General features: G+C 42.8%; 1 protein-coding gene across 3 annotated transcripts; it reads right to left on the reverse strand.

The window, feature by feature from the left end:
• Positions 1-3,444: 3,444 nt before the first annotated feature.
• On the reverse strand, positions 3,445-23,747 carry LOC129632044 (zinc finger protein 347-like). Of its 3 annotated transcripts, none has more exons than XM_055553482.1 (5): positions 23,613-23,747; positions 19,563-19,639; positions 15,419-15,545; positions 4,608-4,761; positions 3,445-3,790 (listed from the first exon to the last, which is right to left on the reverse strand). In XM_055553482.1, exons 2-5 carry the CDS (start codon positions 19,596-19,598, stop codon positions 3,778-3,780), a joined length of 330 nt encoding a protein of 109 aa, XP_055409457.1. In that variant the 5' UTR covers positions 19,599-19,639; positions 23,613-23,747; the 3' UTR covers positions 3,445-3,777. The 3 variants fall into 3 exon arrangements, with proteins under 3 accessions (XP_055409457.1, XP_055409456.1, XP_055409455.1); XM_055553481.1 differs by lacking the exon at positions 3,445-3,790 and adding an exon at positions 3,798-4,279; XM_055553480.1 differs by lacking the exons at positions 3,445-3,790; positions 4,608-4,761 and adding an exon at positions 6,412-10,100.
• Positions 23,748-24,841: the final 1,094 nt, after the last annotated feature.

Below are 24,841 nucleotides of genomic sequence, written 5' to 3' on the forward strand. Positions count from 1 at the left end.
CTGTCTGTCCTCTTTACACCAAGGCACAGATGAATCAGTGGGTTGTTTTCAAACTTTCGTGACATGATGCTCATAAATGCCATGACGTGCACAAAGTAGGTGCAGCATAAACACGAAGAAGCTGAGTTTCTTTAGGGGTGGGGTTCACTTCCATGAAAAAAACTGAAATGGCAAAATGGTGAAATGAAATGTTTAATTTGGGAGTTGGCTGTGATCAGGTGCTTGAAGATCAAGTGAGTAGAGTTGAACAAGCACACAGTGAAGGGAATGACTATGGATTCCAACTGTATTTTGTGACTGCAGCCATGAAATTAAAAGATGCTTACTCCTTAGAAGGAAAGTTATGACCAACCTAGACAGCATATTAAAAAGCAGAGACATTACTTTGCCAACAAAGGTCCGTCTAGTCAAGACTATGGCTTTTCCAGTGGTCATGTATGGATGTGAGAGTTGGACTGTGAAGAAAGCTGAGCGTGGAAGAATTGATGCTTTTGAACTGTGGTGTTGGAGAAGCCTCTTGAGAGTCCCTTGGACTGCAAGGAGATCCAACCAGTCCATCCTAAAGGAAATCAGTCCTGGGTGTTCGTTGGAAGGACTGATGTTGAAGCTGAAACTCCAATACTTTGGCCACCTGATGCAAAGAGCTATTTTTCCATCCCTTCCCTCTTGACTTTCATTTCAGCTAGTGTTTGGGAGGCATTTTGTGACGAGTTTCTCCCATGGTGCTCAGTTCAGTTCAGTTCAGTTGATCAGTCGTGTCTGACTCTTTGTGACCCCATGGACTACAGCAATCCAGGCCTCCCTGTCCATCACCAACTCCTGGAGTTTACTCAAACTCATGTCCATCGAGTCAGTGATGCCATCCAGCCATCTCATCCTCTGTCATCCCCTTCTCCTCCTGTCTTCAATCTTTCCCAGCATCAGAGTCTTTTCCAATGAGTCAACTCTTTGCATGAGGTGGCCAAAGTACTGGAGTTTTAGCTTTAGCATCATTCCTTCCAAAGAACACCCAGGACTGATCTCCTTTAGAATGGGCTGGTTGGATCTCCTTGCAGTACAAGGGACTCTCAAGAGTCTTCTCCAACACCACAGTTCAAAAGCATCAATTCTTCGGCGCTCAGCTTTCTTCACAGTCCAACTCTCACATCCATACATGACTACTGGAAAAACCATAGCCTTGACTAGACGGACCTTTGTTGGCAAAGTAATGTCTCTGCTTTTGAATATGCTATCTAGGTTGGTCATAACTTTCCTTCCAAGGAGTAAGCATCTTTTAATTTCATGGCTGCAATCACCATCTGCAGTGAATTTGGAATCCCCAAAAATAAAGTCTGACACTCTTTCCCCATCTATTTCCCATGAAGTGATGGGACCAGATGCCATGATCTTAGTTTTCTGAATGTTGAGCTTTAAGCCAACTTTTTCACTCTCCTCTTTCACTTTCATCAACAGGCTTTTTAGTTCCTCTTCACTTTCTGCCATAAGGGTGGCGCCATCTGTATATCTGAGGTTATTGATATTTCTTCTGGCAATCTTGATTCCAGCTTGTGCTTCTTCCAGCCCACTGTTTCCCATGATGTACTCTGCATATAAGTTAAATAAGCAGGGTGACAATATACAGCCTTGACGTACTCCTTTTGCTATTTGGAACCAGTCTGTTGTTCCATATCCAGTTCTAAATGTTGCTTCCTGACCTGCTTAGAAATATTTTAGGGTCTTCCGTGTCTTTTGTTGCACCATTGATTCCTCCCTAGTTTAGGTAACTGTCACAGAACAGTTTTAAAGTAAAAACTAAAAATTCTATGGGATCATTATGCTGTAAAGTAAGGTTTATTCTTAACAGGAGTCCTGATGAGGCTGAAGGGATTGAGATGCCTGGGAACTGAAACCTGGTGTGGTGGTGGGGCTGGGGGTTAATGTAGGGTGGTGGCTGGACCTCGAAACCCAGATATTACTGCAATTAGAATTAATTTAAGCAGTTTAAGTAAAGAACTGGATTTGTGTAGGGATGACAAGCTAGAATGTGAAACACACAACTCTTACAACCGGCTACTTCCTACTAACACCTGTAAGGAGAAAAGTGTCGACATCCCAGTTCAAGGATCAAGCTCGTTAGACACTACAGTGACCCACTGACAGTGCAGAAAAACAGGCACCAGTCTGTGCTTTGGAGATACTGACCTTGGTACATCAGTAAGCGCTTCATGGGGCCATCCACCTCCTCAGCAAGTCCAGATAAGCTTGAGAGTCCCACTCAGTGTGTTTGAACTAAGTCTGTTAATACACTGCCAAGTAAAATTCAGGGTGATCAACAAATAACTGGGAGATCTGAAAACTAGGAGAAAAAGTGAAAGTGTCACTCAGTCGTGTCCAACTCTTTGTGACCCCACCAGGCTCCTCTGAGGGTTACACTCCATGGTGTCAGAGTTGGACACGACTGAGTGACTTTTATTTTTTCTCCTAGTGCCTAGTGGGCTACAGTAGGCTCACTGCCATAGCTATGAGAAGCCTGCACACAGCAACTACAGAGTAGCCCCCATTTGCTGAAACTAGAGAAAGCCCATGCAAGGTAAAAGATCCAGCAGAGCAGAAAAACCAACACTGAGTGATCTGGACTGACCAAGATAAGAAGCATCAGGACTCCCGCCTCTAAGCAAACCTGAGCCAGCTTTATGTAGGTATGGAATTTATACTTGGGGGCACTTAACTGGGTACTAAGGAAATTCTGCTTTAAAAATGGGAGCTGCTTTAAATTATGTCTGGCCAACAGGAGAGCTCTTTTTGACATTCCAAAACTGGCTACAGAAAGCCAGTTTTGTAAAACATCTTTTCAGAATTCTGACCCTAAATGATTAAGTCCTTCTAAGAGGAACCTGCATTTCTCTCCTTGTACCTTTGTGATATCAATGTTCTACCAGATCTTTTTAGGCATTTTGTTCTGTTTTGAGAACTTGGTCTGGAAGGTACACACAGGGTTATATTTGGCAGCCAAATAGACTGGACCAGCTCTCAGGGGAATTTGTCATAAGGGGTCCCAGCCATTAATGGTCCCTGCCATTATTTTAACCTTCCTTTTGTCTGCTTGGACAAGGGCTTTCACTTTCTTAGACTATTTTGAAGGCTGCATTCTTTGCATCCTCTTGTGGTGATGTGTCTTGTGTCTTATCGCCTTGAGGGGCTGTTGGGCTATTACTCAATAGCCAGATGGTGGCTCCTTTAAATAAGAGAAACCTCTAAACTGTGACATTTTTAGAGCTCATTAGCAACAGCTTTCGGCTTCCCAGGAGGCACTAGTAGTAAAGAATGCCTGCCAGTTCAGGAGACAAAAGGGCAGAGGAGCCTGGGAGGCCACAGTCCTTAGGGTCGCAAAGAGTCAGACAGGACTGAAGTGACCTAGCGCGCACGTGCACGCCCACACACAAACACACACACACACAGAGAAACAGCTTTCTTATAAATAGTTTTATTTGTATTTCTGAAAAGATCAAATTAAAAGGTGAATACAAAGACATATAATGGTTAACCTTAAGAACCCCCTTAATTTAAAACAACCAACGAAACAAACAAAATATTCAGTCTGGGAGAATTTGTGGTTTCAGCTTCCCCTCAATGGATCTCACAGGTGCTTATACAAACATTAGATAAGAGACTTTGCTGTGGGTCCAGTGGTTAGGAATCCACCTGCCAGGGGACACAGGTTAACTCCCTGGTCCAGGAAGACATCATATATCACAGGGCAGCTAAGTCCAAGCATCACAACTATTGAGCCCACATGACCTAGATCCGTGCTCTGCAACAAGAAAAGTCACCACAATGAGAGGCCCAAGCACCACTAGAGAGCAGCCCTGAGCCCAACAAATAAGACCCAGCACAGCCAAAAATAAACAAATGAATCATCCTCACATTAAACAGACCTTAAGTTAAAAAAAACAATTTACAGGCTGGTATAAAACTACACTGATATTGCATCAGTAATTGCTTGGAGCAATAGCTAGGCCACATTTGGGTCAATTAATCCAGTTGGAGAGTGACAAAGAGTCTTAGTGATTTTTTTTTTTTTTTTTGGACATGCCATGCAGCTTGCAGAATGTTAGTTCCCTGACCAAAGCTTGAATTCAGGCCCTCCGGGCAGTGAAAGCACAGAAATCAAACCATTGATTCACCAGGGAGTTCCCTGGGTGATTTATTTATAACATCATTCAGATGAGTAATGCATCACTTGCACTCACACTGTATTTTGGCAAAACTGGTCTCATGGCCTTGCCTTGCTGCACAGTAGCTGAGAAATTAAGAATACACATGGCTATGTTTGTGAAGTTGTCATAAGAGTGAAGGAAGTCATTACATTAGAGTGATCTTTACTGAAAATTCATGTGTGGAAATAAAAAAGAAAAAATTGAAGATTGTAAGAAAAAACTGTTTAATGTCTTTCAAAACAAACCTAAAAAAGTTTACATAATATAATTTTAAATAATTTCCCAACTACAAGCCTTTATCTCTCACTTTCAGGTAGAGTGGTACAAATGACATTACAAAAATGGGTATTTTTCATTTTCCTGCCTTGATACTAGATTTAGAATATCTATCATTAAAATTTAAAGACTCACCTTGTTATTTGGGGTTTCCCAGCTGGCTCAGCAATAAAAAGTCTGCCTGTCAATGCAGGAGACGAAGGTTTGATCCCCGGGTCAAGAAGATCCTCTAGAGGAGGAAATGGCAACCCACTCCAGTATTCTTGCCTGGGAAATTCAACAGAGGAGACTGGCGGGATACAGTCTATGGGTCACAGAGTTGGACACAACTTCATGACTAAACAACTATATGCTTATTTTCTCTTCATGTCAAGCAATACAGAAAGAACATGAAGACACCTATTCATACAGGGCACATTCACTGATGCATTGCAAGGTTCAGGCTGTGTTAAAAAAAAGAGACAGGCGCAAGGTGGAGCCACTGCCTCCAGGAGGGCAAATCAACTTCACTGAGGTGTCTGCCTGCTTAAAAACGTGACCAGGAGTCACTGACTGGAATTTCCAGGACACTAGTGCAGTAATCTGCAGGGCAAGACACTGGCTACACCTTCCTCCTGCCTACACCCCTGCATAGGAGACCAAACCTGAAGCAATGTGTTTGCAAATAATTTTCTTGTCCTATCTAGTTTCTACCTACGGAAGCCTTCCATGTTGTACAGTTCCTTTGAGCACCTCTGAATGAACTAGATAGGGTGCCGCCTGATTCATGAATCATTCAACTTCAATTAGATCTTTAAAATTTCTAAGTTCAAATTTTTGTACTTTTCTTTGGTGGGGGGTGGGGGGTGGGGCGGGCTTCCTGGCATCTTGCAGAATCTTACTTTCCTGACCATGAATCAAAACTGTCCCCTCTGCAGTGAAGTGTAGAGTTTGAACCACTGCTGGGGAACGCCAGTTTTCCTATTTAAATATATTTTGAGTCTGAAAATGCACTGCTACGGTATTTTAATTACAGCTGTCTCAATGTTCTGAAGCAGAGTAACTCAAGTGCAAATTATGAATATGTAATTCCCAAAGTGCGTGATCTTCGGTTCCACTGTGGAAAGCAATTCTCATAGATTGTTTCAGCCCCAAAAGCCTAACACTGCATTGTTACCATATGTTACAAAATACTGAGGTTGGATAAAACCCTGTTGGTGGCAAGAACATGATTCATCCAGGGTTGTGGAGAAAGTGATTACATTTTATGAATCAAGAGGACATCCATGATACATTCTGAATAAAACAGTAGCAAATGGTAATGGCAGCAGTTAAATGTCAATCATACACATATACATACTATTTGATTTCTTTTGATTAAATTTCCACTCAGATAACTGCTCTATCAATGGTCAGATAGTATAGCACCCAGTCCTACAACACGCTGTGGTCTATGTATGGAAGGGTGCCCTGAACATAACAAGCATGATAAGTTATGGCAGTTTTACATTATTCTCTGCCCTTACCTGATGCCAATTCACACACCAGTGAATTGAATAATTCAGTGTCCCTGTTTTCTCAGGAAAGATGGATATGCAAGAACCACACTTAATCAGGTTAGCCTCTTCATCTTACTAATTCCTCTGCAGAGACATCATGAAAGGCCCTGTAAGAAAGCTACAGGTTTTCAAACTACTGCAGAAAAGTTATAGTGAAAGGTTGTTGCTGAACCACGAAAAGACCCAGGGATTCTTGGCCTCTGGAGGAGAAGAATTCAATCTGGGGCCAGAGACAAGGCTTGATCGCTCAGAGCTTTTGTGTAATAAAGTTTTATTAAAGTATAAAGGAGATACAGAAACCTTCTGACATAGGCATCAGAAGGGGGCAGAAAGAGTACCCCCTTGCTACTCTTCAGCTGGATGTTATATAGTCACCAGCAGTCTGTTAATGAAAGAAAGGAATGTCTTAAAACTCAGAATGGCACCAGGCCCCTCATCCATAAGATGTATTTTGGGATAATCTTGGCACCAGACGAGTCATCCTGAGCCATAAAACGATTGACTTGAATCTTGTAGAAAGGGCAGAATACTATACAAATAGTTTCATTTACATAGATTAGGGGAACAATATCTGAGTATAACACACTGGTTTGTCAAGTAGGTTCTGAGCCATTAGGCGGAACCGACTTGAAGACAGAGTCTGGGGTAAATGCACAGTACATTAACATAGCTTAAGACAAACATTTCCACAAGAAAAATACATTGGTTAACTCAAGCTTTGAGAATAGTTAACTTCAGGTGAAACCAGGTGTCACTATAGCAACACAGTGTTTTAAGAGCCTTTTAAATCTGTATAGAGAAGGAAAAAAAATCACTTGTTTGTTTCCTCCTGCTGCTTAAAAGAGATAAAAATGTCTGACACTTGCGACTTATTTCCTCCATTTGGAGACCCCTGGCCTTCCTGCCTGTTACCCTCTCAATAGTATTATGGCCTTCTCAAGAAAACTCCACTAATTAAATACTTTACACACTGAAGATACTTGGCTACCTTCCTACATGTCCTTCAGTTTCAACATATTTAATATACACCTCATGCCATAAGTTTCAACATATTTAATATAATTATTCTGCAATAGTATTGGAGGTTAATGTTGGAGAACTAAAGATTTATTTATTCCTAATATGAATTGTCTGATGTGTAGCCTGCTGTAAGAACTGGTCTAAAAACATAGCAAATTCATTATATCTATAAGGATTCTCCCCAATATGAATTTCTTGGTGAATCTTGAAGACATACTGGTTTTTTTAGAAGTGTTTTCACATTCAGTATATCTGTTCAGTTTCTGATCTGCATAAATTACCTCATTATGCCCAAAGTGTGAATATCTGATGAAAAATACTATACAACATTCATTACCTGTACAAGCTTGCTCTCCAATATAAATTCTTTCATGTTTCAGATTTGAACTTTGCATTAAAATTTTAGTGTGCACATTGTATCTGTGTAGTTTCTCTGAAAGACGTGTAATTTGAGGTCTAGTGCACTCGAAGCCTGGATAAAGCCCTTGCGCACACATTTCCATGACTCCTCTTCAATATGGACTCTTGTTGTCAAATGCATCCAACTCAAGGTGAAATTTTTTCCACCCCCAATGCATTTGTAAAGTACGTTCCAGTTTGTGCCCCACCTTATGTTTGTAAGGTGTCTCTGCATTATGAATTCTCTGATGATGTGAATGATGAGACCTGTTACTGAAGATCCGGCCACACATTACATTTATATGGTTCCCTCCATAAGAATTACCTTATGGTCACTTAAGATTGACTGCACTCTAAATGTATGGCTTCTCGCCAGCATGAATTTTCTCTTGCTTTGTAAGAAATGAATACCTTCCAAAACACCTGCCACATTCACAATGTGGGTAGATCTCAATTCAGAATCAATTACCTGATGGTTACTTAAGTCTGAACACAGAATCAAAGCTTTGCCACATACAACACATTTGTGTGGTTTTCCTCCAGTGTGACTTTTCTGAGGGTCAAACAGATGATATGCTTTACTGCATTCATCACATTTGTAAGTTTTCACTGAAGTATGGATTCTCAGAAGATCTGAAAAGTGATTCCTGTGACTGAAGGCTTTGCACATAAATTACATGTCTATGGTTTCTCTCCTGTATGAACTGCCTAATGGTCAGTTAAGGCTGAACATGCACTAAAGGCTTTGCCACTCATGACATTTGTGAGATTCTTCTCCAGTATGAATTCTCCAATTCCAAGGTGTGCAATTTGAGTAAGGCACACGTATATTTACATGGTTTCTCTTTTGTATGAACTCTCTGATTGACTGTAAGGACTAAACTCTGACTAAAGACTTTGCCACACTCAGGACATTTGTAAGGTTACTCTCCATTATGAATTATTTGATGAACTGAAAAGTCGGTCTTGTACCTGAAGGCTGTGCCACACAAATTACATTTATATGGTTTCTCTCCTGTATGTATTGCTTGATGGTAAATAAAGGTTGAACGTGCACTATAAGCTTTGCCACACTCATCACATTTGTATGGTTTCTCTCCAGTATGAGTTCTGTGATGAACTGCAAAGGAAGCCCTGTACCTGAAGGCTTTGCCACATAAATTACATTTATATGGATTCTCTCCTGTGTGAACTGCTTGATGTTTAGTTAAGTCTGGATGTGCACTAAAAGTTTTGCCACACTCATCACATTTATATGGTTTCTCTAAAGTATGAATTCTCTGATGAGTTATAAGGCCTGAACTCTGACTGAACGCTTTGCCACACTCATTACATTTGTAGGGTTTCTCTCCAGTATGAATTCTCCGATGATTCCTAAGGTATGAATTTCGACTAAAGCACTGGCCACATACATCACACTGATATGGTTTCTCTCCAGTATGAATTCTCCAATGGAGTGTAAAATAAGACCTGAGACTGAAGCCTTTGCCACATAAATTACATGTATATGGTTTCTCTCCTGTATGAAGTGCTTGATGTTTACTTAAGTCTGAACGTGCACTAAAAGCTTTTCCACACTCATCACATTTATATGGTTTCTCTCCAGTATGAATTCTCCGATGAATCCCAAGGTGTGCATTTCGAGTAAAGCACCGGCCACATATATCACATTTATATGGTTTCTCTCCAGTATGAATTCTCCTATGAACTGTAAGTGTTGCATTTTGACTAAAGGCTTTTCCACATATGTCACATTTATATGGTTTCTCTCCTGTATGAACTGCTTGATGTCTAGTTAAGTCTGAATATGCACTAAAAGCTTTGCCACACTCATTACATATGTAAGGTTTATATCCAGTATGAATTCTCCAGTGAACTGTAAAATAAGACATGTGATTGAAGGCTTTGCCACATAAATTACATTTATATGGTTTCTCTCCTGTATGACCTGCTTGATGGTCAGTAAAGGCTGAATGTGCACTGAGCGCTTTGCTATATTCATCACATTTATAGGGTTTCTCTTCAGTATGAATTCTCCGATGAACTATAGGTCTTGCATTTTGACTAAAGGCCTTTCCACATACATCACATTTATATGGTTTCTCTCTATGGATCCTTTGATATCCAGTGAGTTCTGAGTCCTGAAAAAAGGTCATGGCACACTCAGTACATTTGTAAGGTTTTCCTGTGTGTGCTTCCTGGTCTTGTGCCAGTACTGAAGGGTGCATAACAGCACTCTCACATATATCAGAAATGCTGGTGCAGAAACTAGGAGTTCTCTGAAGTGGTAAATCTGAGGTGCTACTGTTGATACTCCTCAGAGCTTGAATACATTCAAATGTTTTCCCTTCAGGTTGAAGTATCTGCAGTTCATCTTGAAAGCTTAATCCATGCCTATTTTCAACATGCTTATTTCCCACTGCAATTCTACTGTGCCGATCACTTTCATTAGTGAGATTTTTGTTCTGGGTTATAGACATTCCTTTGTAATTTCTTTCATCATCTCTCCCCTGACAGTCAAATTTATGCAAATTTTCCTGGATCTCTCTGAGGAAAAAATCTGTGATTTCATGGCTTTCAGGTCTTCCCAACATCACTGTGTGAAATACTTCTCCTTTATCACTGTTTACTTTTGTCGGTAATTTCTGGCTTATATGTGTATGAGACATATCTGCAAGATATAAAGAACCATAGGTATCCTATTAATTATAATTCATAAATAAATTCTTACATGTTGAACACATGATCTTACACCAAAAGTAATACCCATCCTGAACAGAATTATGAATCTTCCCAGTGATGATTTTCAAAATACAAGAAACACTAAAGGAATAGTGTTTAATAAAGAAAGAGTAATCAGGCTTCCCTGGTAGCTCAGTGGAAAAGAATCTGCCTGCCAATGCAGGAACCATGGATTCAATCTCTCACCTGGGAAGATCCCACATGCTGTGGAGCAACTAAGCCCATGAGCTACAACTATTAAGCCTATGCTTGGGAGCCTGGGAGCCACAACTATTGAGCCCATATGCTACAACTACACAAGCCATCACAACCTAGAGCCCGTGTTCCAAAATAAGAGAAGACAAGGCAATGAGAGGCTCACACACTGCAACTATAGAGTAGCACCTGCTCTACACAAATAGAGAAAACCTCGTGCAGCAACAAAGACCCAGCACAGCCAAATAAATAAATAAAATTTTAAAAATTAAAAAAAAAGAGTGATCACCTGTAATTCAAATTAATTTTACAGTAGGCTAGTTTCAAATACACAGTGACAAAAACATTCATATAGTTCAAACCTATGTCAGCTCTCAAAGAAAAGGGTATTATCACACCATGACCCCAAAGCACACTCTACTTGGCTTTAATTGGTGGTAAACATACTATTGTCTCATAATTGAGGAGGAAAAAAATACATTATACACAATATACACATACTTATACATAATCACATGCTAAAGAACAGACAGGGCTTCGCAGGTTTCTCAGTGGTAAATAATTCATCTGCCACTACAGGAGATGCAAAAGACTAGAATTCAATCCCTGGATCTGGATGAACTTCTGGAGACAGAAATGACAACCCACTCCAGTATTCTTGCCTGAAAGAAATTCCATGGACAGAGAAGCCTGACAGGCTACAGTCCATGGTGTCACAAAGAGTCCAATACCTCTTAAAGACTAAGTATGCATGCAAAGACGAGACAATATATTGTAATGGTAAATAATCCAAAAGAAACTAAATAATGAATAACGTAAAAACTAAAGAGCAGTTTCTTCAAGAGATGGGAATACCCAACTTACCTGTCTCCTGAGAAACCTGTATGCAGGACAAGAAGCAAAAATTAGAACTGGACATGGAACAACTAATTGGTTCAAAACTGGGAAAGCAATATGTAAAGACTGTATATTGTCACCCTGCTTATTTAACTTATATGCAGAGTACATCGTGCAAAATGCTGGGTTGGATTAAACACAAGCTGGAATCAAGATTTCCAGGAGAAGTAGCAACAATCTCAGATATGCACATGAATCTACTTTAATGGCAGAGAGCAAAGAGGAATTAAACAGCCTCTTGATGGGGTGAAAGAAGACAGTAAAAAAAGCTGGCTTAAAACTCAACATTCAAAACACTAAGACCATGGCATCTGGTCCTATCATTTGATGGCAAATAGATGGGGAAAAAAAGGAAACAGTGCCAGATTTTATGTTCTTGGGCTCAAAAATCACCATGGATGGTGACTGCAGCTATGAAATTAAAAGATGCTTACTCCTTGGAAGAAAAAATATGACATACCTAGAGAGCATATTAACAAGCAGAGACATCACTTTTGCCAACAAATGTCCATAGAGTCAAAGCTATGGTTTTTCCAGTCATCATGTATGGATGTAAGAGTCGAACCATAAAGAAGGCTGAGTGCCAAAGAATTGATGATTTTGAACTGTGGTGCTGGAGAAGGCTCTTAAGAGTCCCTTGGACTGCAAGGAGATAAAACCAGTCAGCCCTAAAGGAAGTCAACCCTGAATATTCATTGGAAGGGCTGATGCTGAAGCTGAGGTCTAATACTTAGACTCCTTGATGTAAAAAGCTGACTCACTGGAAAAGACCCTGATGCTGGGGAACGTCAAGGGCAGAAGGAAAAGGGGGCAACAGAGGATGAGATGGTTGGATGGTATCACTGACTCAATGGACATGAGTTTGAGCAAACTCAGGGAAATATAGGGAAATATAGGAAATACAGTGAAGCATAGGGAAGCCTGGCGTGCTGTAGTTCATGGGGTTGCAAAGTTTCAAACATGACTTAGTGACGGAACAAAAAAAGGAACAAAAGGGCAGTTTACAGTTGCACAAGAAACACAGCATTAGGAAATAAAGGATTCATTTAAAACAATTTTTTTTGGGGGGGTCATACCACATCCCTTGTGGGATTTTAATTCCACGACCAGGGAGTAAACCTAGGCCCAAGCAGTTAAAAGTGCTGAATTCTAGCCACTGGACCACCAGGGAGTTCCCTCATATGATTTAAAACCAAAACAAAACACACTTTTATAAATATCTGTTATAAATCTATCAGTATATTGACATATAGGCCATTTTATGACATTAATAAGTAGTTCATACCAGTTACATTGGATAATACATTCAGAAAGACCATCATCTGTAAATTTAAAAAATTAGTAAATGAAATATTCTCTACTTACACAATAGCCGTTCAATACAACCATTCCATATCTATACAGTAACCTTAACTTATCCAGTTCACTGGCCCCAACATATATGTAAAGGAACATGCTTTGGGGTTCCCTGGTGGCTCAGGGGTAAAGAATGCACCTGCCAGTGCAGGGCATATAGGTTCAAGTGCTGGTCTCAGAGCAGCTAAGCCTATGCTCTAGAGCCTGGCACCTGTAACTACTGAAGCCTGGGCACCTAGAGCCCACACACTGCAACAAGAGAAGGCACTGCAGTGAAAAGCCTGTGCACTGTAACCAGAGAGTAGATCCTGCTTGCCAGAAGTACAGAGAAGCCCGAATCACAACGAAGACCCAGCACAGCCAAAAATGAATAAAAAATAAATTATTTTAAAAATGTATTCTTATCACAAGAAAGGAATATACTTTGAAAACTTACTACCCAGAGTCAGAGACAACACTGTCAGGAATAAAATGCAAATTAACAACATACATGATGTAATGTAGACAAAGGGACATGTCACAATAAGCATGACAAAAAGTTAATATATTTTTTACCCAAAAGTAATCTTTGAGGGAAATTCCCTGGTGCTCTAATGGCTAGGACTCTGTGCTTCCACTGTAGGGGGCAGATTCCGTCCATGAATGGGAAACTAAGATCCCAACTGCCTGTCGCATGCTGTAGCAAAAAAAAAAAAAAAAAAAAAATCCTGATCTTTCCTGTAAAAGAGGCAATATTCTATGCAACCTAACAGCACTAATATTCCAATTCTACAAATAAAGGCAGTAGACTCATAGGAGTTATGTTTTCTCCAGAGTCTAAAGAATAGCATGGCCATCCTGTATCAAAAAAGCTACTTTCCTTTATACAGTCATAGCTTCATGGCTAAAATACTGACCAAATAGTGCTCAAATTGACTGTGATAACAGGGACAGATGGGCTGATAAGAATCTTGGATTTTCGATCTGGGGAGACGGGGGTATTGGTTTGATCAGAAGAATCTGAAGGGGTAAAGAAACTTCCTAGAGTGGGGGTAGGAGTGGGGGAAGCTGGGTTCATCCTCCCCACTGAGAGGCAGGGGGAGTAGAAGCGGACTAGCTGATAAGAGAGGGAGACAGAAGGGTTGGGAGGTGTGAAAGGCCACAACAGGACATAGAATGGAGAGAGAAAGGGCAGTAGGGGACACTATTGGAGCTATGGGCCAGCTCAATAGAGAGCCAGCCTAAAAACTGAGGATTTGATCAGCTAAAACATAATTTGACATTGTAATGTGGACAATCATCCTCACTAATCACATAATTCTGTTTCCACTTGTAACTTCTCTTCAGACAATTTTAAGTTAGCTTTATGTACTTCACACTAGGAGAGAGGAGGATCCAGCCTCTCATCCAGCAGGGCAGATTCCTATCCTTTCTCAAGGGGCAAGAGTCACGAACATTCAGTAACTTCTAAGGGTTCAGCCCACTGAATTTAAGGTCCCAATTCTCACATAATCCAGTGAATACATCCCATTTATTAGCTAATGAGTAAGGATGAACCTTCCCATCTCGGAATAAAAACTTCATCAATCTTAATCTCTTCTTTTCTTGCAGAGTGGCATTTTGTCTCACAAATCCTACTCACAGCACCAATTAATGTTTTGCCAAAAGTTTTCACGTTCATCTCAGGGTCAAAGGATTTATTAACAAAATAAGCCATGTGTGTGCTATACAAATGAAAAAAGTGAAAGTGAAGGTGTTCACTCATGTCTGACTCTTAGCGACCCCATGGACTGTAGCCCATCAGGCTCAACCAGCCACGAAGTTTTCAAGGCAAGAATACTGGAGTGGGTTGCCATTTCCTTCTACAGGGGATCTTCCCAACCCAGGGATCGAATACGGGTCTCCCGCATTACACACAGACTCTCTGCCATCTGAGAAACCAGGGAATCCCTATACAAATAAATAATACATAATATAGATAGAATTATCTAGCTGACTCTCAATATACTACCATTTAAAGCAAAGAGAAATAGAAACAGCAGAGGATACATCATCAAATTGGCTTCTGACCAACATCCAGACTCAAACAGTGCTGGGAAGTCCCAGGACACAGCACATCTGGAGTCTCAATTGGGAAAACATCCCAGGCAGTGTGTCCACTCCGTGGATGAGACTTGAAAGATTGCAGTTCGAGGTTACTGCTTATAATCCCAGGACATGAACTGATATCATCATCAATCTGTGAGGAAACAGCAGCTCTGGTTTCATCTTAATGCTGTTTGTTTCGTCTTATAAAACTTGGATGCTGCTAAGCTTGGGGCTAGGTTGGTCAGAGCACCTCCAAGGGCTGAACAAACTCAAGATTTGTCCCCTAACTTATTTATGGTGCCACAAGCCTTGCACTCACAGCAAGCAGTCACGGCACTCACAGTCAGGGTGTGTCCAGACAGGTTAGAAGGAAGGTCAGAGGAATGCACTGCTTTGTCTTGAAGCCTAAACAAGACTGTTTATTTAATTTCCTTAACATCCTGGTGGCTCTATGCCTGCAAATACAGGAGGCATGGGTTCAATCCTTCACAGGTTTGAAATCAGCTTTATAAACACTCAAGCATGGGGAAAACTCCTTGTGTATCATACAGTGAGCAGGTCACCTGAAGAAAGGACAAGTTTGAACTCCCGATGCCAATCATGAAGCCTTACATGTGAGAGTCAACAAGGCTTTGATCTCAGTAAGAAAAACAGAGGCTCCCAAGAGACACAGAGGAAACATGCAGAGGTACCCCAAAGTATATCACCACTTTGGAAGGAAGTGATCCTCACCCACAGACAGCAGGATCCTGAGGGTCTCCACCATCACGTCCTTGTACAAGGTCCTCTGGGCAAGGTCCAGACATTCCCACTCCTCGGGAGTGAAATCTATGAACACATCCTTGAAGGTTAACTGTGTCTGAAATGAAAACACATTTCACCAACAGGCCCTGAGGAGGGTTCTTATTTTCACAGAAAACGACAAGTGAGACAGGTAAGGTCAATTCAGCTGAAGTAATATTCTGATAGATCCATGCAAATCTATTTGGAGCAAATTGGTGGTCTCTAATTTAATTTCCTGTTTTTTCATAAAATGATGATATCCTCCAATCAACATGAAATTTGTCATATGTGTGGACATGAAAAACAAATTACAATCAACAGTGGGTTGTCTATGCAGAAGTGTTACACTCAACACACTGAGTGACATTCACTATCTAGATGAGTTACAGCAAGACTGGCGTCTTCAGAGACAACAAAGTCCACAGTGACTTTAAAAGAACACACACTGTGATGAGGATGAATCATCACACTGACCAGAGGTGTCTCAACACTTCATACACACTAAGCATTACTCTAAACACTTTACACATATGAACTTCTCATCAACGTAACAGCACGTTAGAGAAAGATCTGTGTCCACCTTATGGAAGAGAAAACTCTGTCACTCTAAGAAATTACTCAGGTTAAATAGTTAAGAAATGAGGCAACAGCACTTGAGTTCAGGTGGCTGGGAGAGATAACTGAACTGAAGGAAGTAAACAGTTAAGTAACAGTGTAAAAGACCATCCACAGAGAGTTCCCAGAGAATACAGGAAACAAGTTCAAGGAAGCTGAACTGCAATGGAACAGTAAAATGATCACTATACAGAATCACCCCCTCTGCCTGCTAATCCACACAATGTCAGTAATCTTACTACTATTTACATCATTCATGTGATGAGGTAGAAAAAACTTAAGGTCATGGAATACACTTAAGATACAAGTGCAACTGCTACAAAGCATAAAGCATATTTATGAGATGATGTTTTATAATAAAACCATGGAGTTACATATCTATGCACTCATGCATGCACATGTAAACAAACAGCTGATTGAAACAAGAACAGTTGTCTTTTTTCTTTCATTCAATCAAAATTTAGTGACAATCAACTCTGTGTCCCAAATTGGGAATACAGCAGTGAACATGACGGAGCTTACAATCCAGCAGCCAACCAGCCAATCACATCCAGAACTTTAACATCACTATTATTATATGTGTTCTGAAACAGGCCTGGTGCTAAGACAAGATTCAACAGAAAGTCTTGACCTACATAAAGAAAACAGACGAGGTCTCCATGAGGAAGAAACACTTAGGATTGGCAAGGTGGGAAATGGAAGAGTTTTGTAAGCAGAGAGAACAGCCTGAGTGCTGGCTCTGAGGCACGAAGATATTTAGTGAACAGAAAGCCAGCCAGTGTGACTGGGACACAGGGAACAAAGAGGGGTGATGCCAGGTAGAGGCTGATTTCTACAAGGTCTAGGATTTAGAACTTTATTCCAAAAGCTACTGGAAGTCACTGAAGAATCTGTAGGAAGAAAGTTACAGGTTTAGATTTGTTTTTTCGAGCTCACACTGTTGTGTGTGAAGGTCATTGTTGTTCAGTTGCTCAGTCGTGTCAGGCTATTTGTGACTCCATGGTAGCCTGCCAGGGTGGCCATTTCGTATTCCAAAGAGTTGCCTTTTGACACATTCTGGGATGATACTCCCATTTTCTTTTACTTGTATATTTCAGCATCTTTGGGACATTAAAAATCAATCAGTTGTGTGTCAATAAATTTGACCGCATTCTATGTCTTTTTTAAAGCTTATTTGTTTTGGTTATGCTGGCCTTCGTTGCTGTGAGCGGGCTTTCTCTAGTTGCCGCTGCAGTGCCCGGCTCCTCATTGCAGTGGCTTCGCTTGTTTTGGGGCACAGGCTCTAGACAGTGCGGGCTTCAGGAGTTATGGCTCCCGGGCTCTAGAGTACAGGCTCAGTAGTTGTGGCACATGGGCTTAGTTGTTCTGAGGCATCTTCCAGGATCTGGGATAGAACCCGTGCACCCTACATTGGCGGCCACATTCTTATCCACTGTACTACCAGGGAAGTCCTCAACATTATCTTATTGTAGTTCAAAAAAATAAAAGGATACTAGTTCAAAAAAACAAAAAGTAATACAAGCAGAACATAATATACAGAAGATTTATTCTAATGTGTATAAAATACCTGTGTTTAAAAATAATATCAAAGCTTCCCTGGTGGCTCAATGGTAAAGAACCCACTGGCCAATGCAAGAAACATGGTTTGTTGCCTGGTCCGGTAAGATCCCACATGCTGAGGGGCAACTAGGTCCCTGAGTCTCAATTCCTGAGCCAGAGCTCTAGAGCCCAGCAGGTGAAACTACTGAAGCCAGTGCACTCTAGAGCCTGTGCTGCAAAATGAGAGAAGCCAATGCAAGGAGAAGCCCCCACTGCAATGAGAGTGGCCACCACTTGCCAAAATGAGGGAAAAGCCATTGAAGCAATGAAGATCCAGTACAACAAAAAAAAAAATTTAAAAAAAAAGTGACTTCATCCTTAATTTGAGGTATGTAGTTATGTATGTGTATGAGTACACAATCAAAAATTTATTATTATAGTCCATTAATGAAATATTTAATTAAGATTAGGAAAGTTGGGGAATTCCCTGATGGTCCAGTGGTTAAGATCCCACACTTCCACTGCATGTTTTTGGGTTCAATCCCTACTCACAGAACTAAGACCACCCAAGCTCACCATGCAGCCAAAAAAAGAAAAAAAATTAGTAAACTTGATTTCAGTTTAAATGAGAAAAGGTAATGAAACACTCAATAGACTTGAAGTCTCTTTCTAAACTTTCCATTCCATGGCCAAACACTAAGATTTTTAAGAGATGTGCATTTAGTTTTATTTATTATTATTTTTTTAAAATTTATTTAATTAGAGGCTAATTACAATATTGTAGTGTTTTATCATACATGGACATGAATCAGCCATGGGTGTACATGTGTTCCCCATCCTGAACCCCACTCCCACCTCCCTCCCCATCCCATCCCTCTGGGTCTTCCCAGTGCACCAGCCCTGAGTGCCCTGTCTCATGAATGAAACCTGGACTGGCATTCTGTTTCACATATGATAATATACATGTTTCAATGCTATTTTCTCAAATCATCCCACATTCGCCTTCTCCCACAGAGTCCAAAAGACTGTTCTATACATCTGTGTCTCTTTTGCTATCTCACATAGTTATCGTTACCATCTTTCTAAATTTTATATATATGTTAGTATACTGTATTGGTGTTTTCTTCCTGGCTTACTTCACTCTGTATAATAGGCTCCAGTTTCATCCACCTCACTAGAACTGATTCAAATGTATTCTTTTTAATGGCTGAGTAATATTCCATTGTGTATAGGTACCACAGCTTTCTTACCCATGTGTCTGCTGATGGACATTTAGGTTGCTTCCATGTCCTGGCTATTATAAACAGTGCTGCGATGAACATTGGGGTTCATGTGTCTCTTTCAATTCTGGTTTCCTCGGTGTGTATGCCCAGCAGTGGGATTTCTGGCTCATATAGCAGTTCTACTTCCAGTTTTTTAAGGAATCTCCACACTGTTCTCCATAGTGGCTGTACTAGTTTGCATTCCCACCAACAGTGTAAGAGGGTTCCCTTTTCTCCACACCCTCTCCAGCATTTATGTACTATAAAAAGTCAGATCTGATTCCCCCTCTTTTCCAGATTTTAACAAGTATTGTGCACACTAATACCTGACTTCCACATGCAGCTTCTTTACCCTCGTTGACAGAGAGCAGACAGCACATCCAGATGGGCCCTAAGCAATCCCTGCTGCCCAACAGCACTGAGACCCCGTCTCCAACCCATGGGTGAGAAGCCCTGCCTAGGACAGTGCCCAGGGGAGCCTCCTCACAAGGGCTGGGTCACCAGATCATGGGGAGATGGGATCTAAGTGGAGATGATAGGCCCTGAGGGAAGGCCCCGGGTGAGTGTGCATGTACAAGAGTCAGACAGGACACTTCAGAGTCAGACACAATTAGCAAGTCCAGAGAAGGGCATTTCAGGAAGGACAGACTGAGAACCCACTGAGAATACGACCTTACCCGAGAAAGAGGGATTCCTGACACATTTTCTTTCATCTTCTTGGCTTCTTCCTCAGGCAACACAAGTTTTCAGAGGTCTATCATGAAAGTGGAAAGCATGCTGTTTAATGCTTAGAGTCAACACAGCCCCTTCCTGAGCCCCAACCCCACACACAGGGAAGCCCTCACCATGTGGAACAGCCTTCTGTGGCCACTGTCTCAGGAGGGACTCAGGACGGTCAACTCCCACACAGAGTCCAACACGGGACTTTCCCACACTTTCCCTCAGATCACACTCCCCTCCTGGTGAGGTCTCATGCACACGGCATCAGGGGGCACCTCTGGTGACCCCACGATCCCCATCAGGTCATACAGCAGGCCCTGGTCCAGCCCCACTCAGGGCAGAGCGCCTTCCCCTCTCCCAGGGCCTGATCTCAGTTTCAGAAGTGGAGGCTAAGAGCCCTGGTGCTCAATGCAGGATCCAAATCAGAATCTTCTGCGCCTCTGTGCACATTCCTGGGGCAAGGCCCCACATGAGAACCCAAGGAGCGTGTCTGATGGGGGAGAACCAACTAACTAAAGGGGTATGTGTACATATACCATACACCACGTGACCATGTGAAACATGTGTACACCATGCAATATTTATCACAATCCACGAACCAACACATCCATCACCTCCAAAATCCCATGTTCTATGTGTGAAAACACTGACGATGTACTCTCCTGACAAATTCCCAGTATGCGCTAACAGAATAGGATTAACTACGGTCAGCATGCTGCACATACCTCCCCAGGACTTACTCATTTCACACCTCATAGTCTGTACTTTTTGCCCAACATCTCCCACAACAACGCTTGTCTCACACACATCCCTTCACTGGGTTCATCAAAAGGTCCACTCTTGCTCTCACAATCCTCCTGGAGACCTCGACGAAGCTTCCCTCCACCTTCTCCCATTTTTCTACCTCTTGTCCATGCATGGTTGAAAAAGAGCAGAGACCACTAGGTGTGCGTATTTCAACAGAAATCCACCCAAGCTGCAAATCCAAGGACGTGGGACTGAATATGGAAGAAGAAGAACCTGGTCCTCTTGGGAAAACCTATCAGCGACTGTGGACATTATGTAGCTGAGAGATACACAAACTGAGTTCAATAAAGAAGTCATAGAACAAGAGAGGCCCCAATCTCACTGGCTCCTGTTCTCCCTGCTCACAGCTAAATGCAAGGTAACCACAGTAAACTCAGCATCCGCTGCAATGGGCAGATGAGATGCTGGAAGGCAAAGCTGCTGTCCAAGATGGAAACTGACCCCTGGATGGACAGAACTTAGAAGACCTGGGGGCTGTAGTGAGCAGTGACACTGCAGATTAAAATATGGGGATACCTCAAGATACTAGATCAGGCTTCTTAGGACTCTCACACCTTTTTGCTTTGAGTAATAAGTCTCCACATGGGGTAAGGATCAATTAGAGTTGAAATGTCCAGAACAGATATGGGCACCATCATCACCTACTCTGTAACCTCCATCTCCCCTGAGAATTCTTCAGCCAAACACACATTCATAGTCTGTGTGATGCTGTAACAGAGATGTTGCACACATCCTGGAAGGAAGAGGAAAATGGGGCATCCTTCAATGAAGGGAAAAGAGGAAACATTCCAAATAATCAAAGGAGAAGGCCATCTCTGATGAAGGTGATTAATATAGAGGCAGTAAATCTGGTTAACATGACAGCAAATATCAGAAGGAGATGGGGAGACCTCTCTGGCCTAGACCTGAAGGAAGAGAAAAAGCAAGGGCAACAGTGATATAATGACCAAAGCTAGACGTTAGCAACTAAGATCCGAGACAGAGAAGGTTTTGGTGTCTATGAACAAGGACTAAGTGAATGTGACCAGGACAGACTGACCATGAGAACGGGTCAGCTCCCAGGATGGGGCTGGAGACACTGGCAGAGACCTGAGGATGACAAAGGGCTGGGGAGCCACCTAAGGAGTTAGGATGCTTCCCTGAGGACACAGGGAAGCCAGCAGAGGTGAGAGTCCTCCCTTCACATCAACCTTTATTCACAGAAGACAGTTCATGATTCTCTCTGACTCTGAGCCTATGCTCCTACCTCCATCCTACTATTGTCCTTTTTCATGTTGCAAGACTGGGATCCATTTCAAATTCTAATAGTAACTGGGCAGTCCCTCCAAGAACTGCCACACACCCAATTTAGCCAATCATTTCAGGTATCACTGTTGCTCAACTTTTGGACCTGAGGGAAACATCATCAGATCAACTCAGCTCACTAGCTGTGAGATCACATAAAAGAGAGGAAATCGGAGTATCAGACTAACTGCTTACATTATGTCGTGACTCTTAAGCTCTACTCCACAGCAAGAAAAGGGAAGGGGCTGATCCACCTCTGATAGAATCAAGACACTGCCGCAGCCTAAACTTCTATAGCCTCTGCACATGGATGTTATCTTTTAATACAGATAATTACAAAATGCACAGACAGAAGTTTTGCAATTCTCATTTTCATCTGTATAATTTAAAAAAGAATGTCTTAAACTTAGTAGATTTTAAAGCCAAAAATCAATGTATCACAACTTAATAATTCTTATACAATCGATTCAGCACTCGTCTGGATCTAGTCCCCTGCCACACCTGCACAATAGTTGTTTCCACTTTATCTGGTTTATCTGTTTCCCTACTTCTTTCTCCGTCTCCCTTTCTCTTCCCCTCTGCTCTCCTGCTGTGCCTGTCCTCCTCTCTACTTCTTCCCTGACTCCCATCCGGCCTCTCTCTGCCATCTGTTCCGTCAAGATGCTTTCTCTCCAACCTCCCTGGTGATCCTCAATCTCCCTGTATTTCAGTCTTTCTTCCTCCATCTCTGGCCTCCCTTCCTCCCAACTCTCTGGCACCCCCAAGTGGCTGTGCTTCCTTTCAGCTTCCTTTCTCAGCTCCTCCAACCACTAGGAGCCCCCTTTCTCTCCCAGCAGCATATTGTTTGTAGGTCAAGGTCCCAACTCTTGTATTCCCTTTGCGGGCTCTCTGTGTGAACTGCCTCTCCACTGTCGCCCTCTTTGGGACCCCTGATTCACAACCCCTCTCCCTTGAAGGTTATAGAAGGGGGCGGCAGAGGACGAGATGGTTAGAGAGCATCCCTGACTGAACGGACACGAATCTGAGCAAACTCTGGGAAAAACAGGGTTCGCAAAGATTGAGACCGAACAACACCTCCCTATCTTGCTCACCTTTAACTCTCAGGAAACCCTGCTTTTCTCTAAACTTTTTCCCTAACCTCTACCTTCAAAGCCCATTCTTTTTCATGCTGTTGTCTCTTCACAAGTTCCTCACAATCCTCTTCATTGCCATCCCTCCTCCCTCATGTTTTTCATTTTCTATTTCTCTAGGAGTCGCTGTCTCTGCTTCTCCTGACAACCCCTCGCCCACTATTTACACGGATGGCGACTGATTAAGAAGCCCGGTTCCCGCAAAAGCCAACCAGCAACGGGTGGAATTTGGGACAGAAGAACACGTGGCTGGCGCAGGTTACCTCCCCCGACACCGGTCAAGGCAACGTCACTACGAAGAGAAAGCCTACGGGGCAGAAACACCGGCCTGAGGAGACGCGAGGACAGAGGGGCTGGGGAGGGAAGGGGTCTCAGCAGCGGGGCGGAATCTCCAGAAACCCAGGACCCGGGAGACAACGCGGCCTCTCCGGGAGAGGAGAGGTCGGGGCGGTCGGCGCGGCCAGGTGTCGAGAGGATGAGGCTAGGGACCGCGGAGCTAATAAACCCACCTCGATGCGGTGTAGGAAGGGCAGAGGGGTCAGGAAATGGTTTGAAGCAGGAAAGAGGTGCGAAACGCAGCATCTCTGTGGACCAAAAGCTGGAAGCGGCTTCAGAGCGACTTTAAAGCAAAATGGAGGCGCCCCTTTGGCGCTCACCAAGACGTCTGAACTTGCTGGGGATGGTGGAACGGGCGCAGGGATTTAGAGTCACTAGCGAACTTGAGAATCGGGGTAACGAGGAAAGGAGACTGAAGGCGCAGGTTCGATTAGAAACAGAAATACTCACGCTGAGCTGAGACCTCCACTTGCCGCGCTCCGCTTCCGGGTTTGCGGGCCTCTGCGCGCACGCTCAGTGAAAGGGCGGAGAGGCTTGGGGGCGGGGACTCAGAGGAGCCAGGTCGTCGAGGGGCGGGGCGTTGATGGGGGGAGGGGCGTTGAGCGAAGCCGAACACGCGTGGGGACATCGGGAGTGTGAGGAGGGGCTTCGAGGCGTGCGGGGCCGGGCCTCCGGAGGCAGTGGGCGGGGCGGGGCCGGGCGGCGCGAAACAAATCATTACTGTAATCACCTCTGAAGCTGACTGCAGCCAGAATATTAAAACAGGCCTGCTCCTTGCAAGGAAAGTTATGATAAAACCAGAAAGTGTTAAAAAGAAAAGGCATTACTTTGCCAGCAAAGGTCCCTATACTCAAAGCTATGGTTCTTCCAGCAGTCAGGTAGGGATGTGAGAGTTGGTCCATAAAGAAGGCTCAGGATAGAAGAACGGGTGCTTTTGGATTGTGGTGCTGGAGAAGAGTCTTGAGGGTCCCTTGGACTGCACGGAGATCAAACCAGTCAATCCTAAAGGAAATTAGTGCCGAATGTTCATTGGAAGAAGTGAGGCTGAGGCTGAAGCTGAAGCTCCAGTACTTTGGCCACCTGATGGGAAAACCTGACTCAGAAAAGTTCCTGAGGCTAGAAAAGACTGAAGGCAGGAGGAGAAGGGGGACAACAGAGGACGAGATGGTTGGATGGCATCACCGACTGGATGGACAAGTTTCAGCACGCTCCAGGAGATGCAGGATGGGAAGCCTGGCTGCTTTAGTCCATGGGGTCGCCAAGAGCCGAACACAACTGAGGTACTGAACAATAACTGCTCCTCGCCCCACCCATCCCATAAAATCATCTCAGGCTTGAGTCTAGCACTGGCAATCAACCTTAATGCACAACATGTAAAATTATCCCTCAAATGTCTTCACATTCTTCAATCTCTTAGGATCTTTCCCCACTATTACACAGCACTATCCACCATACTTGTCAGCAATCCAAAATTCAGCCCTATCCCCACTGGGTTTCACTGACTGGAAAACATCCAATAAAAACCCACTTCTTTAATTCAAAGAAAATTTTCTAAACTAGTATCAGACCATAGGGCTCCCCAGTGGCTCAGTTGGGAATTTGCCTGCCAATGAAGGAGCTACAAGAGATGGGGCTTCAATCCCTGAGTCAAGGACCCCCAGGATTAGGAAATGCAACCC

This window comes from Bubalus kerabau, chromosome 17, assembly GCF_029407905.1.
Source record: "Bubalus kerabau isolate K-KA32 ecotype Philippines breed swamp buffalo chromosome 17, PCC_UOA_SB_1v2, whole genome shotgun sequence".
NCBI classification, from domain to species: Eukaryota; Metazoa; Chordata; class Mammalia; order Artiodactyla; family Bovidae; genus Bubalus; species Bubalus kerabau.